Consider the following 17323-nt stretch of genomic DNA (forward strand, 5'->3'; position numbering starts at 1 on the left):
GCTCAAAAGGGTGCTTCTACTCAATACTGAGCAAAGGGTCTGAATACTTATGACCATGTGATATTTCAGTTTTTCTTTAATAAATTTGCAAAAATTTCTACATTTCTGTTTTTTTTCTGTCAAGATGGGGTGCTGAGTGTACATTAATGAGAAATAAAATGAACTTTTTTGATTTTAGCAAATGGCTGCAATGAAACAAAGAGTGAAAAATGTAAAGGGGTCTGAATACTTTCCGTACCCACTGTATGTCTTTCTTGATCTAGATATTTGTAATTGTCACATTGAATGTATTATAATCATCTTTTTAAACTCAAAATCTGATTTTCAGAATAGGAATAAGAGTTATATTATGTTGAATAGGAATTTGACGTGGAGCGCTATTGCCATCTAGTGTTAGAATATCCATGAATACGTAACCTTCATAATTATACATTTAGACGTGTTATAAAGCATACTCTTTGATATTAGCTATAGAAGGTGTTATTTAAAGACACCAATTTCTTTTCCTACTTTATTAGTATGTCTTATTAAGAATGCTGACTGTATAACATGTTTTTGTTCACCTACAGGCTGGGATTAACTGAGGATGTTCCCAGATGGTGTGATTTTCATCTCAACATGAATCTGATAGAAATGCTTGTCTAAACATGACGTGAACCTACATCAACGTGGATCTGATAGAAATAATATCAAAATGAATGTATGCTGACGTATATATGTTTAGATTCTTATTCTTAATCTTATTGAGTAAACTTGGTTTAATTTAAACAATTGTCCTCCGGTCAGAGTGGGAGTGACCCTTTTCCTGCAGGCCCCCCTCCTCTCCTTCAGCTGATAAGAGTTCAACACTCAGCTCAGATCTCCAGTTTTAGTTTTTTTAGTTTGTTGAAGTTTAGAGCTTCAGCTTCTTGCTCGCTTCTCTTCGGACTTCAGTCCGAATCACTTCTTTTAAGTTTGTGCCGTAGAGATGACTCTCTGCCAAACTTTAATTTTCAACGCACATTTCTGGCTCAAGCAAGGCTTTTGAACTTTCTTCTCCAAAATCTTTGCGTTTCAATTTTGAACGCCAATTCCTTCAGGTTAATCTGAATTGGAAATCGACGTATCAAAAGACTCTTTAATAATTTATTTCCTATTGGATCCTCTTGGATCTTCTGAGAGGACGGCTGAACCGGCGTGCAATCTCCATCCCAGCTGCACACTCCGACCAAGTTGTTAAGGCATCTAATCTGGCCCGTGGACCTCTCTGGTAGCCCAGGAAGGGAAAACTTGTCGGAGACTGAAATGCGGGACCAGCCGGCGGAGTTCAATCGAACACAACTCGCAGTAAGACTGCTGGTTGCTGGTGTTGGGAGATTAAGTCGTGTCTATTCAGAGCCCTCCTTTAAATCCAAATAGAATCCCAAAATTTGTTTATCAACTTTTTTCCTTTTTGATCATTTTCTGATTAAGTCATTCAAACAATACCGTGTCTTATATCATTACTAAATATATTATGTCACCATACATTATAATTGCATTATCCCGATCATAATAATCATATTCTTTATCTGTTTCATCTATACATTATTGTTTACCCCTTTTTATATTAAATTTTACACATAAAATTCAGGACTTTGTCTGTGTGTTTTCTTGTTTAACATTTCCAGAACTTACTTCCTTCAAGATATGAAACTGACTGATTAATTAATTAACTTAGTTAAAGTTAATTTCTTTCTATAATGGGAAGTGGTGCTCCGAGGTAAAATAAAGATATAATATCTTGATAAATTAATTACGCTACAACAGTATACCCCTTTCTCTGATGCACGATTATGACCTGATGAGGGAGAAAAGATGATAAAACACTGATGATCAAAGGTAATGTCAAGAAGTCATACTAATGGAAAAAAGTATGGAAACTATCATAAATAAAAGTACAGAAATCTGACTGTAATGTTCAACCTTGTGAGCAGACTGAGAGGCAGCCCAAAGGGATGACTTTGCATCAATGCTCAATTCAGAAAAGTTGGAAGTTGCTTGGCCTACTAGCAAGCTACTTCTGAAACCCTGCTCCCTACTCAGGCTAAGAGGCCACATTAGAAAGCATTCCAGAGCCCAGGTTAAACTGCTTCCTAAAGCCTGGGAATAAGAGACAGCAGACATGTTCCTTTGGCTTGTGTCTAGATGAGACACTCAAACAGAGGGGTGGAGGGAATGGGTCAAAGAAAGGTGAGAAGTCTGGAAGAAAACAATGGTTCCTGTCTTTATGTGACTTTATGAGGAAACAAGAAAGACTTAAACAAACATCACGATAATAGAATTTTAAATTAAGATATGATTCCAGTACAACAGCAACTAAAATAGAAGTCCTCGTCAGCTTCATTTCTAGAAAATGGAGATCAAGTTTTATGTAGGCTGTGTCATGCAAAGTGCTAGCACCACCAGCAGGTTTATGTCCACAAACGCTAAGCGTAGCTACCCTTTGCTCCAGTCGATACACCAATTAAACCTGACACAGCCTACTTACATCTTTCTTCTTCCACCACTGTCTTTAATTCCTAAACCAAAAAACCTATGCTTGTTTGCATCTGGGTAGTAGAGCTAGGAAAAGCATTAACCTGAACTTCAGCCAGTCTAGCAGCGATGACGTTTTAGCAACATTTGACTGGTAACGAGGGCAAACATATATTACAAATTTGTTTAATTGACAAGTAATTCTGGTGTTGACTATATGGAGGGGGGTGACCTTTAGCTGTTTAGGTGACTAAACATGCTGTTCCCCTCTGTCAGGCGCATGAGTGAGAGACAACTCAGGAAGATATCGGGGGTCATCCTGCCTGGAATTTTCTGGAATTTTCCAGGAACTGAAAAGCTGAAAGACTGATATCTTAATGAGTACTGGCATTGCTTTAGCAACGTCCCTCCAACTCCAAAGCAATAACAAGTTTCCCCTTCCCGACTCTGCTGCTGTCTCTGGGGCTGTAAACTAAACCTCACATCGTCAGCAGCAGGATGCATGGGTCCACCTGGCAGAGCAGGGCAGTGTGCCAACTGCTGATTGGCTGGCACAGCAGCATGAGAGAGAGAGAGAGAATGGAGAGAGGGAAGGAGAACAGTCTGTGGTGACCTCTCTCTGCTTGGCAGACCATCATAAACAATCTCTCTCTGTATGAGTTACCTCTATTTCTGCCTCTGCCACAGAAGTGACACTTGTTTATGTGTGTGTGTGTGTGTGTGTGTGCCCACGTTGCCAATGTATTTGTACAATTAAGCCACTGCTCTCTCTTTATAGCCGCAGCTTGGAGTTGAAGTCATGACTGAAGATCTGAAGCTTCTGCACTTTTGAATACTATTGATCTATAAGTTTACAGATTGTTTCATTTGAACAACCAGTGATATTGAGAAGTATCAAAATTGAGAAAAATTTGACAACTTTACGTAGCATTTATCGTTATCAATATCTTCTATATCTTGTACACTCTTTTTATACCTTTTTTAATCTAAGAAGTGGGCTGTGTCCTTTATACTGGTGCAACCAAAACACCAGTATAAAATACTGAGATATGAGACATCATGACTGCAAGTGCAGCCACCACCATCAGCCAATGCATGTGACCTGACACCTCCGTTCAAAGTGTATTGAAAGCTTTAATGCACAAACCGTGCTAGGGTACATACATAGCAATGTGGACCAGTTACTATCCTTTCTCTCTCATGAGATCATAAACATGCATTCAAATAAACAGTGTTATACTGTTCAGTAAATAAAGCTTGTGGAGTCTGATTGAAAAGACTCCTCAATTAAAGACAAGAAGTGACCAGCGGGCTGTGGGTCTGTACTTCACAACGATCAAAATTACGATAGGCTGAGAGCTCGGCTACAGTACAGGAAGCTAGCAGGACTACAAACTCCACATGGGGAAAAATATGGTATTAAAAGAGCTTCAAAACTGCACAGAAACTGCACGTTGTGGACTTTGATGAACAAAATGGAAATCATCACACAGGAAGACCCCCAAAAACAGACTGGTCTATATACCGCCAAGACTTGTTTTCTCCTGCTTATATTACGGTACAGTGTCTGGTGACATGAAAACACAGCTCACACTAACCCACACCTGCGCACACACTTACAAGCAAACAAATAAAAGTAAGACCCTCCGTCTTTCTGGGAATTTAAAATAAATACAGACTCGGATGTTAGGAACTCTAAATTTCATCGTCTGTGAGAAGACGCTCATCACTCAGTTGGGGGGGGTCACACTAGAATTCAACACTGTCTAGATAACAGCTTGTGAGAATGAGAGCAGAAAGCTTTTCTCTCCCAGGAAAGACTCCACTCAGTGTTCAAAAAGTTCACTTCCAGCTAAGAGGTGTCTGTTTACATTGTACTGAACTCTGTGCCCGCTCACAGCATGCTGCACAGCTGAAAGATTACACCATGGTCTAAACTAAACAAGCATATATAGGTTATTTATTTTTACTGAGTGTGTTCATCAAACTCAAGTAAGGTGGTTCAGTTTTATAAAAAAACAAAATGTATTCAGGTTTAGGCACCAAAACTACTTGTTTAGGTTTAAGAAACGATTTGAGACAGCTCTACGGGCTTCAAGATGCTAAATGTACACATGTACCTGACTTATGGTGTTTTCACACATGCAGAAAACTCCTGAAAATTTCTCCAAATGTCTGAAAGTGCTGAAACAACAAAACAAAAATTCAAAAACATCAAAACCCTTGGTCCGCTAGTGGTGTCAGGTATTAGTCATGTCATTTTTTAAACAATTTTTAACCAAAATAATCAATGTTAACTCGTTTTCTAGACCAAATCTTTATCAATCCAAAATGTAGTAACAGCTCATTTGAAATGAAACCAGGGGACGTTTCTGGAAATGTTCAGGGTACATTTTTTGTAAAATTTCCGCCAAAGACATTGCATTCGGTGGATCTCTGATAAAAACATAAAAAACAGTAAATGAAAACTGCATGTATGGACAAGATGTATATTAATTCCAACCCACTGACTCTTCAACCAAAACAACTTGAATATTTTCACCTAGTAAAACAGTTTAATGATTAATCGATGGCTATGTGTTCAATTGATTTTCTGTCAATCATCTGATCAATTTTTCATTTAGATATTGGCCATAATGCTTATGGGAAATTGCAAAAAAAAAAGCAGTTAGAAAGCTGTGGCAAAAAGTAACCTTTAACCTTCCAGCTGTCTGAGCTGTGCACTTGCTGTGCAAAAACATGTGCATGATCAGAGGGAAACATACCCTCTTATGTCAGTGCATACAAACACCTGCACACACACACACACACACACTTCTCTCCCGCAGAAACTCCACATGTGCACTCACTCTGAGAGAAAACAACAGAACACTTTTCCTCGCCTGTTTATGCAAGGAGCGGAGGATGGAGGCTGAGCATGGAGTGGAGGAAGAGGAAAAGGAGAGGACAGGAGGAGCAGGTGGAAGGTGACAACAAAAGAGAAACTGAGCCAAGCTGCCAACCTGGCCAAGATTCAAGTGTATTCTAATGTGATTTCTCATTACATAACAGAAAGCTGGCACACAGCCGCCAAGCTCTGCTCCACACTCAGTTACACACACATTAACATCTGCAGCTAAGAATGCTTCCTCTTCTCGTTTTAGGACAAAAAGGGCACCGACAAGTAGGCCTTTAAATCTCCCTTTAGCCAATAGTACACTTTTCATTTTAACCTTCATTTATCTACAAGAGGTGTGAAACACATCAGAGTGTTTCATGTCTACAGTGAAGCCGCATGCTGACAACTGGACATATCTTCAATCGGTTAATTACACAAAGCAATACGTTGATGGACAACACATGAGTTGTAAGAGCTGGACTGGCAAATTATTGTCCATCACATCTAACATCGCTCATGGAATAACTAAAGTGATACTGATGTTTTATGTTTATACTGAAGTCCTCGTGGCGTTAAAGTTAGGTTTAAGTATCTGACAAACAGACAGAGCACAGAGTTAGTCATACTATCTTAAATGCACAAATACATTGGTTTCAGTACTGAGATGTCACCAATGTATTTGTTCAATTTGTGCAGGAGATTGCAATTTTTCTGAATATTAGAAACAAAAAAATAACAAATATTGGGTGCATGCTTAGGACTTTTTTACTCGTTTTGAAGAAGAAGTTAAAGATTCTGGTATCCCAAAATGTCTCCAGAATGAAAGGATTTAAAACAGCAAAAACTGTCTTTTTTTGTTACATTTTTCTATGTCACATTTAACACATTTAACCTGAGGACATCTTCCAAATGTTAAACTAGCTGCAGAAGCGTGATCGAGGAAATAGCAAATTTAATTTGAATTGAAAGCAGAATTCTGCTGTCTGAAGGCTGACCCGGCAGCATTGTGTAATCAGCCCTACATTAATCTACATGTGGCCGTGTTCACATGGAAACAACCAGAGGCACATCCTAGATATTACAGTAAGAACCCCCCTCTGAAAGTAGGTTATTTCTTTATGTGCTTCCATTATAGACATACAGTGGTATACATAAAAGGCACTATGAGCAGCAGAAGTGTATGAGGGGGATTAAACGTTGGTTATATAACCAGTGACCTGCCAGTGCAGGCCTACTGATCCTGGCACAGCGAAGTACAGCGGCTTAAAAGAGAGGCTTACTTCTGCAAATGACTCAATTCAACATTAAACTGACATCATCTCTGACAGGATGCATAACGCTGTCAGTGACATGAACATCTGTCCTGTTTATTGTCACTACATCACACATTTCTGCTGGTAAAGGAACCCGCTTACATTCACACAGGTATTACATCTAACTCTGTATAAGGAGAAAATATTTTAAATTATACTTTTAATATGAATCCAAACGCAGCAATTTAGCATATTAATCTGACTAACACTGTTTGTGACCATCCCCAGCGAGTATGTTGATGACATGAGATAACTTAGACGCTACTACAGGCACCCATTCCCTGACTGAACACGAACTTACTGCTATTTAGTGTATTATATAAGCCGGATTTCATAGTACATGCCAGAAGATTCACGTTGCAGCTATGAGACTTTTAAAGTCATAGTGCGCTATAAACATTAAATTGCCTGTTTTTCAGCTGAGGTTTCGCTTGACGTTTTCTTCGAGGCTGACATAACGGTGACGGAGCGGACACTGCCTCTTACCTTGGCTTGGTTTATTAGAAGCCCTACGAAGGTGGACACCAGCATGGAGCCGGACATGCTGCCTTTTCTCCGCATCTCCTGCTTCAAGAAGGGGAAAGCTGTGGCCGGCGGCTCCTCGGGTACGGTGACAGTGTAGGACTGTCGCATGCTCGGCATGCTGGCGGTAGGAAGAACCGGGTTGGTTCGAGTTACTCAGAGGACCAGTGAAGGTTTTCTGTCCGCTCCTGCTCTGATGCTGTGCAGTGTTTTGTATGAATTAGACGTTTCTCTCCGTTCCTGATAGGCTCCCAGCCAGATGTTTGTCATTCATTCATTCATAGAACGGCAGACACCTCACAAATCACGCCGAATAGCGGACCTGTGGCTTTCCCTTTAAATAAATCGACCTATAGTGATTTTCCTGTATGAGAGGCGACGAGGCACGCACAAAGCGTTTATAAAGGATTGAATTGTGACAAAAAAAGCTGCAACTGCTCTCTCATCCTCCGCAGGTGTCTTCGACGCGCTCGTCAAGTCATTAAATGGCAACAAATATATCCTGTATTGTGCTCCCACTACGTTTTACATGACTCAAGCTCCGCCCCCTTTTGGCTACAGTAAAAGTCGGCCTACATCAAACGTCGGCGACCGCCTCCAGTCGAGCTGCTTACGTCACTGCACATCCTTTTCCACACTTCTGTAACCCTCTGAAGGACTGTGGTGGTCCAAGGAGACCAGTCATCATGTCACAGTCGTCATGACAGAAAACCAACCCATATTCAAATTTTATCAATGGGAGCGTGATGAAGAAGACGCCTGAATGGCGAAACAAACGTGACCAAAGGAATGTCTTTTACTATAAAGACCTTTAAAATCAGATTCTACTGTCCTAAAAAAAGGGTGATTATTGGTGTTTCTTGTGGTTCAGGAGCGCGCACAAACAATGAGGGTTTAGTTCTTATTAGCTTCACTCTGTTGCAATAAGAGGATAAAGGAGAATTACTCTTGCAATTCTAGATTAAACCAGCTGTTTGACAACCCACACTTCTCAAAAAGAAAAGAAACAACAAAGAGAGAACATCCATTCATTTTTTTCAATTCAATCTGAATTTAACCATTTAAAGGCACAATGTCTGACATATAATCCTGGGATACATAAACATCCACTATGTCAAAAAAAAGCATACAGTCACACAAACCTATACACAAGATCAATCTCATATTTATTTCAACATCATTTGCCTCTTAATCATTGCACTATTTTCTTACTCAGTACGTTTACATGATGCTAAAAAAAACCCAGTTAATGTGTTAGTGCGACTTAAAATGCTTAAAAGTCTAATTTCTTGATGTACATGGATACACCTGCTGCTTGTTTTCTATTCTCTACTTTTGACATTTAAAAAAAACTCAACATATCGTTTCATTTGATTTTCCTTCTAATCGCCGTTTCATGTATCGCCTTAGTTTTGTAAATAAAGCTGAGTTAAATATACCAGCACTGCATGATTATTTTAGCTTGTGTGTGTCGAGGGGAAGAAGGGCAACATGTCCCCAAGCAGCGATCTCATGACCCAATGCAGGCTCAAATGGTGTGTACACAACAAACATCCAAGGAGCACATTCCTTACGTGTGTGTGTGTGTGTGTGTGTGTGTGTGTGTGTGTGTGTGTGTGTGTGTGTGTGTGTGTCGGTGATGTCTAAATCGTTGAGTTGGAAAACTACAAAGTGAGAGAAGGGGGAAAAGAGTCATGGTTTGTTTTAAGATATCTGCTGCAGAGCAAAGAAGCTGAGCAGTCTGGTCCAAAAATGGGACAAATGTTGTTTCTGAGCAGTGTTATCTGAATAGAATAGAATAGAATAGAATTACTTTATTGATCCCAAACTGGGAAATTGTGGCATTACAGCAGCAGGTTATCCAAACACACAATATGAGCAAAAAAATTGAGAATCAACAACCCAGCTGAACTAAATTAACCAGAATAGACTGAAAACTCTCCACCCAGAAGTTTACATTATAAACCGAGTTACAACACAATACCCGTGGAAGGTAATTCATTGTTGTTAATAGCAGACCTCCTGATATGTACACAATAGTGCTACAAGGTTCACAGTAATCCTGAACTCTGTAGCACGGATGCTAAATTCCTAAGTCATCTCATCTGTACAGCAGTATGCTGGAGAGCTCAGGGTGGTGTGTTGGGAGGTGTAGAACACAGTGAAGTCTTCAGTGTCATGTTCCAGTACAGAGTGAAGTCTTCTGTACAGCCAATGCAGAACTGGATGTGAGGTTTGTACGAGATTAGTGAGCTATTAGCTCAGGCAGCACAAGAGTGCTGCATGCTCCCTAGAAACTGCTGAGCCCACTCAAGTTTGCTTTCTTGCACCTTATAACTCATCATTTAGTATTTGCCTACTTGCACATAGCTCTGTATATATATATATATTTATTTCTCGTTTACTGCACATAATTCTGTTTACATCTGTTAGTCCGATCACTGTCCACTTATATCTACTCTTTTTATATTTTGTATTTTAAGTTAAGTTTAAGCTTTAAGTTGTATTTAAATTGACACTTTATATTTTAGGTTTAAAATGTTTTGTCTACCTGCTCTGTTGTTAATTTACTGCTCTGTGTGCCTTTGAATTGGCTCCCAGGGACAAATAAAGTTTTCTGAATTGAATTGTGTGTTTGGGGTTGGACAAAATATTGAAACTACAATATATCACATTGTCCTGGCTCATGTGATACAACTATTATACCACCTGTGCCATATGTACATATTTCAATTTAAATACAGAGCTACTTCATGACTCTGCATAGTGGCACCTGTGTCCTGAATTGGGATAATGATAACAGAAGTCAGAGGCTAAAGAAGAAGAGAGCGGTTAGTTACAGCATGCATGATAAGAGGTTAAACCTAGACCACATTGCAGTGAATAAATACATTAGGACCTGTGTCCGCTATAAGGCTGTTTTTTTTTTTTTTGTGCTGGCAGAACCGATGTAGTTCAGCGTTTTCAGCGCTCAACGTCCTGAGAGCAAAAACACCCTCAGCATCAGTTCAACTTTTGGGACACTACCACGCTCATAAATGTCACTTCTCCCTCACCTATATCAGACTCAAGAAGGGGCGGGACTTCTGATATCAGCTATGTCAACAACTATGGCGGAGAACAAACAAATCTTACTCATCTCTTCAAGGGTATAATTCCAGGTCTTAAGCTGCTGCTAATGCCAGGACAGGATTCTTTTACATTAATTTAATGTTTTCTTGGTGATATTTATTTAAATAAAATCAACAAGCACACAGAGAAATCTAAAACCGATCCAACAGTTCTTCCAAAGGGAATTCATCAGATATCCTGATGTATCAATAAACGATTTTCTTGCAATATATAAGCAATCGTAGAATCACTAATATCATGATGTTATCGTTAACTTGGGACATGTATCGCATATAGTATGTAATAATCATGAGTTATCAGGTGACTCTCACCCCTACCCACAGACCCCACAGGACCAGTTTGTGCCACACGGTTTGTCTCCAGCGCATCCCAGAAGTTCCCTCCGCTCTAAAAGACGTACCGGGTCTATTTATAGACAGAGCCACTTCCAGCAAATGCGAGGTAAACAAGATGAAATAAAACACGACGTACAGACTGATTGTATATCCAATCACTACATCAACATCATGTAAAAACAGGCAACAAATCAACAACAAATCAACAACAAATCAACCACAAATCAACAACAAATCAACAACAAATCAACCTCGGAGAGGCAAAGTAACCTGTTGTTTGCATGTCGTATAAATCTCACGTAAATATATAAACCTGGTAGTTGTATATATAAACTCTGTGTCCTCACCTATAGCACATAGCCAAGTACAATTATACAATTCATCAAGGTTAAAAAGTGAGTCTATCTCTGGCCTGCAGGAGGAAAAAGACAAAGTAGAATGTCTATTAGTGAACATGTTTAACACACACACACACATGACTTTTGGAAAATAAGTAACCAAGGATCTAACCATCAATCCATAAGGAGGGGACACATCTGAACCATGAACGCTCTGAGAATAGCCTTGATAGATTACAGTCAGCTGAAGCAGTACATCGGGACAATACCTTTTTCTGTCATGTTTAGAATAGAATAGATGTTTATTGCCATTTGCACAGGTACAGGACAGTACAGGTACATTTGAATTTTTGTGCGTTTCTCCGTGAGTCAGCTTCTACAAAAAAAGTTAAAATTATATATGAAATAGAATAACATTATAAGAAAAAAAGAGTAGAAAAGTACAAAAAAAAAAAAAAAAGTTGTAGTAACAGCTAAGTAAATTCTAATAAACTGTACATAAGCTATACACTGTATTAAAGCAAAGATATAATACAAAAAAATAACAAAGGGGAACAATGTACAATGAAATGAAAATATAAATATGTTTTCTTGTCTCTATTATTCATTAAGACCCCAATGTAGTTTAATAAAAAATAGGTCCCAGGTTAAAATACAGAATCCTCTTTCTCACCTTATTTTGATTAAGGTGGAGATCTCATTGCTGATCGAATTGGAGCAGTATTTTATCTTTTTGGAGCTTGAGTGTGATGTTAAAGCAGCTGCCTTGATATGCCACACACTGACACACAAAACCCAATCAAACAGTCACGGCTGAAATACTGAAGTGCTGGCCTACATTTGCAATGAACAAAGAAAAAAATCTAATCATTCCAGCATTTGCTTTTCAGTTTTTTATCAAACCTATGCACAAAACTGAGAGCTGGCTTGTCTGAAAAAAAAAAAAGTTGTCTTGATAGAAAGTGCTGACAAAGACCTGGAGGTGCAAAACTCAAGACAGTGTTCACTCAGATGGGAGCTGCCTGTGTTCTCTGCTATTTTTCTATTTGTTCGGTTCCAAAGAGAAAACACATGAATGAGAGGCGTCAGTACAAACAGCAGAGGAAACACTGCACTGCACCTGAACAACAACTTCAAATGATTTCACTAAGTCTGAAGCTTGTACTCTTTTTTTTAGACATCAGAACTTTGATCAGCTATACACTTTATTTTGAGGTAGAACTTCCTGTGAATAATGTTCCAAAAATACACCAGACAGTGTACATACAAACTGTGAGCTAGGGGTGGGGATCATGAATTTGTATTGAAATGATGATACAATTATCCAGACTCCTTCATGATCTGAGACGTTATCAATACCACTTTCAATACTGTGGAAACATGAGATGACTATATGTTTTTAACAGAACTGGCATATCGATTTTATATGCTAAGAAAACAAACACACTTGTCCTCCAAACATCTATAAAAATTCAAGTTTCTTTCCAATCATACTGTAACATTATCTCACCTGTTTAGTTAGCCGACTAGCTTCTGTCCTGATGATTTCAACACAGATTTCAACATTGGATTACTGGCTTTAAACAACGGGACATGTTGCAAACTTTGGATGTGCTTACTACGGCTGCTTTGAGTGGAGGAGGAGGAGGAGGAGGAGGAGGAGGAGGAAGAGTATTGAATAGCAGCAGCAGCACATATTATGTGCCTGCGTTGTCTGTATGTTACTTGTAGCAGTAGTCTGAGTAAACAGAGTTTTTTTTTGCAAAATGCAGAACCAGGACTGAATGAAGCCAGGTTTCAATCCCCATCCCTAGTGAGAGTGCATGACTACAGCAAAGTTTGAGTTTTAAATCTTCTGTTCTGAAAGTTGCTTTGCCTTTATGATTGCACTGTTTGACATTTTTAAGCAATCCTGAGACCTCTGCAAACATTTTGTTCAGTTCAATGTCTCGTAATGGATGAAAACAATGGCCAGGTTGAAATCAACTGAATCTATCTTTTCAGCTTGGTTGGTCAAGAGCAGCTCTGCATTGTGGGTGACCCAGTTTGTGAAACACTAAAAAACGTCAAGTGTATGTGTATGCTAACTTACTGATAAGCTAAACTGCCACTGAAGTGTAATGTCTGTGTATTGTTAAGACTCAGTGAAAACTCAGTAAAGTAAACTATCTTTGTTGAGTCTGATTGACATGTTTAGTAAAATGAAGATATTTTAAATAAAACACAGGAAGGTGAAAGTCAAAAGTTTATAGAAATATTAAATAAAAGTGTAGTACATATATACCTGAAAATATCCCTAAAACGTCTAACTAAATACAGTATTGAAGTTATATTTCACACCAGCAGGAGAGTTATTTTGAGGGATGTGCACGTTTAGTTGACAAAGTGGTTAAACATCATCACCCTCACTAGTCTGCACCAGAAACACTAATGGGTTAAATTATTATGAACATCTTTATAAGTTGGACCTCCATGCTGGAGAAATGTCATTGACGATACCTTGGTGGGCCATCCGGGTATATTTACCTCACTACCCACCCTGCCATAAATGTACCGATTGAGATGCAGCGTCATACTGGTCTGTGGCCTGGTCTCTGTCTCTGCTCCCCCGCCTCCCTCTGCGTGCTGCACACCTGAAGAAGGTGAGGAGCTATTTTGCGCTCTTGTGTTTTCATTATATAGTATATCATTATACTGATGGATGTTTAGATTGCTGGGTTTTGTTGTTTTAGTTTGGGCTGGAGATACCTGGTAGTCTTATTTGCGGGGGCCTTGTCTTTAGTGGGTTGGTTTGGGTAGTAAGTTAGTTTGGGTTTGGGTTAAAACCATATATCTGTGTGGCGTCTTATGTTCTGGTCTCCTTTGTTTTTTAGCCTTATCTAATTATTCTGGTTAGGGAGGCTGTTTAATAGACCAATGGAGAGACAGCTGGAGTTCAACTTTTCATCGTGAAAAATGACATTCAATAAAACAGCCACTCCCAAAATGAAGAATGAAGCAGCAAGATTTAAATTAGAATACCTCAACCTAAAATATTCTGGGGGTCCTTCTAAACCTTTAATCAACCCAGAGTTGTCTTTGATCAACACTCATAGATGTTATTTCTGCAAGGTTGTTTCATAAACACTAATATTATGGATGGGTCTAATGCCTTAATATAGAGCTGTGCAATTAATCACAATGTCCTCATTACCACAATATGAGCATGTGCAATTAAATAAAAGTTGCAAAGACGTACTAGTAAATGCTATTACAAATATGACCAAATCTGTTTGTTTATTTCTAGTTTTTAAATACAATAAAAAAGTAGTAAGTAAGTAAGTAAGTAAAGCTATGGCTGCTTTCTTCTCTTAAAACTTCCTCAGTGCGGACCTGGAGCACGTGGGTGACAACATGTGTCCAAGAACAGATGCCTGGGTTAATTAACAGCTCCAATAGCTCAACTTGTGACATCCAGTGTAAGCCATGTGTTTCTCAGTCTGTGTTGATTACATCACAGGTTGAATGAAAACAAAACTCAAGTTCAGAAATGAACTTGAATTTGTGATGAATTTGAACAAACGTAGAGCTCTAAATGTTGCTTTGCTGCTAGACGACTAAAAGACGGCTAAAAGTGACACATTTAAGAGTGCTTAAAAGTTGAACATATTTTAACTTATACGTGTGTCCTAAAAATGTAAAAAAATAAATAAATTTGGACACTTTTCTACTGACATCATGTATGCTCATGAGCTCTTCTTTCTCTGGCCTAAATATCTCCCAATCTTTCCTGCACTGGCTGTTGTTTATGTAAAAAAACCCATTAAAACCTACATATTTTCACGTCAGTTATAAAAACATAATCAGAATGTTTTGTGATTCAATTTTGTTTGACGAGCCCAAACCTCATTTGCAGCTCCACATGCATTTCTCTCCTCTCCCGCTATAATCCTGATTTATGACATTATTGTTAAGTCCACATACCTAAGACTCAGTTTGATGTTATTTTCTTCTGGTTGTTACACATTGAAATGTGCTGGAAGATTCCCTACAAATCCTTCCTGACTCTCTCTCTCTCTCTCTTTATGCCTCCTCCTTCACTCTCTTCCTTTCATGTAAGCAGTCATGGGGACTAATCCTGACGGGAACTGGGTCAGTTTTGCTTTCTGACCTGTATTCCGGGAGCTCATTGGGGTCATTGATACTGAGCTCAGAGTTGAGGCTGCTGGCCTGCATAGTCCTGCACATCATGGCCACCTTATGAGATGTGTAAGTGTGCTAATTGGTGAGGGGTCAAATATCTGTGCTGAGGGCTCATTTTTCACATAACCATGGATCCACCTGCGCATTGGAATAATGACCTCCAGTGTGCATGTGGTTGATTTCTTAAACACAAATGATAAATTATAGTCATGTTTAGTGGCCTACCAAGGGAAGTTAGAGGGTGGTAAACATCTGGAGTGATTTGGAAACCAGGTATTTGAGAGCATCAAATTAATTTGAGCAACAGTGCCCCCCTCTGGTAAAGACTGGGTACTCATTGTGGACCTCTGCCATGAATGTGATTCCAAAGAGATGAACCAGTGTGCCTGTGGGTTGCAGACTGCAGCTACTCAGCCTTTTTCTCAGCCCTGCATATTGATCGCCCACATGCCCAATAAAAGCAGCGAGCTTAGACAAGAGAAGAGCAAAGAACAGAGGACGCTCTCTTACCATGGAGTCCCTGGTGGGAGAGTCGGACAGCCTGTTACTGCTCGGCTCCCATGTCGAAGAGCCGTACGCTCTGCTGCTGCTGCTGCTGCTGCTGCTGCTAAAGGCCTCCTGGGTGGAGCTCCGCGAGAGGGCCTCCTGAGTAGAGCTCCTCAACAGGCCCGAGTAGCCAGGGCGGGAGCTGGAGCTGTACGAGTTGGCCACATCGCTGGCTCGACTGCGGTAGCTTCGCAGGGCGCTGGTGGAAGGGGACGCGGTGGAGGAAGAGGAGGAGGTGTCGCTGAGGCCCAGAGAAGCCAGGTCCCTGCTCAAGTCACTCTGGGATACAGATTTTCGTCGGCTTAGCGAGATGCTCGAGGCCACCGGTGGAGTGTAGAGGTAGCTGATCTTGGCTGAGGACGAAGAGTAGGAACTGGGGCTAGTGTAGGTCGATCCCCCGCTCAGCCCCGACCCGCTGTAGCTCTTGATGGGGGTCCTGCTGAGGCTCTTGCTCCGTCTGCTGCTGATGCTGCTGCTGCTGCCACTGCTGCTTCCCAGGATGTCTGCGCGCGGGATGGTGCGCCCCCGGTCAGGGTCGGGGTCCGTGGAGGTGCTGTAGTTGCGGCTGCGGAGGGCAGAGCTGCTCTGGTAGCTGGAGGAGGAGTAACCTGAGGAAGAGATGGAGGAGGAGGAGGTGGGGGACTTGTAGGAGGACACCCTGTCCCGCTCGCCGTAGGAGCTAAGGCCCGGGCTCAGGGAGCTGTAGGAGCTGTAGTGGCTTGTGTAGGAGGGGCCAGCGTAGCGCTTGGCGGTGGAGGAGATGCGGGACATGCTGCTGCTGCTGGTTTCTCAGCCACGCGGAGGGAGAGCCTCTGGAAGACTGCATCGACTGCAGCAGGGGCAAAGAAAGAGACACGAGTATTAGTTCATCAGCAACTATCAGATCAATGCAGTACAGCAACAATGTGGGCAGCAGTGAGGACATCATTTATCTTTGCTTTATTCAGCAAGAATGTACTTCAGAAGACACTGCATATATAATGACAACTAAAGTGATATATGCTACGCTGTACAGGACTACACAATTCATTTTGAAAGGAAGGTCTGAATTTGAAAAAGAAAAAAAAAAAAAGAAAAAAAGACATAGGAAGGTTGAAGGTCTCAATGGAACAAATACATAAACAACATTTCAGCACCAAAACGTTGCCAATGGATTTGTGCAAATTAGACAGTGCTCTCTCTATCATTCTCTCATGGCAGCTTTTGGTTAAAAATATGACTAAAGATCTCAAGTTTTCTAAAAGCTTTAATACTTTTTGATACTGTCAATCATTAAAACAACAGAGATTCTATTGTGTGGAATATGTGGTTTTGGAAAATATCAAAGTATTGAACATTTTGACACCTTTAAAGTACATGTTTTTTTATATATTCAACACTTTTATGTCATTAAATCTTATAAATGTTTACAGATTGAGGAGCAGGCTGAGGGCTTTAAAAGGCCTGATTTGGCCCGCAGGCCGCGGGTAGAAAACAACCAACACTAATACACACAGTCCCGTTATTTCAAAGACAGAGACAGCATTTTGTCACCTTTTAACACAGTTACAACTAATCACATTTCCTTCACTTAAACCCACT

The 17323-nt window shown here is 40.1% G+C and overlaps 1 protein-coding gene across 7 annotated transcripts in view; it reads right to left on the reverse strand.

Annotated features, from left to right (window-relative positions):
- Window positions 1-17323, reverse strand: part of usp2a (ubiquitin specific peptidase 2a) — a 54484-nt gene that overhangs the window by 20344 nt on the left and 16817 nt on the right. For 5 of the 7 annotated variants that reach the window (XM_061045995.1, XM_061045997.1, XM_061045998.1 and 2 more), the window contains one exon: window positions 15707-16571. In XM_061045995.1, coding sequence (XP_060901978.1) covers window positions 15707-16513 — 807 coding nt within the window. In that variant the 5' untranslated portion in view covers window positions 16514-16571. Of the gene's footprint in view, window positions 1-7173; window positions 7709-15706; window positions 16572-17323 lie in introns of those variants that run through there. The other 2 variants (XM_061045999.1, XM_061046000.1) reach the window with 2 other exon arrangements.

The sequence above is a fragment of the Labrus mixtus genome, chromosome 9 (assembly GCF_963584025.1).
Source record: "Labrus mixtus chromosome 9, fLabMix1.1, whole genome shotgun sequence".
Taxonomy (NCBI): domain Eukaryota; kingdom Metazoa; phylum Chordata; class Actinopteri; order Labriformes; family Labridae; genus Labrus; species Labrus mixtus.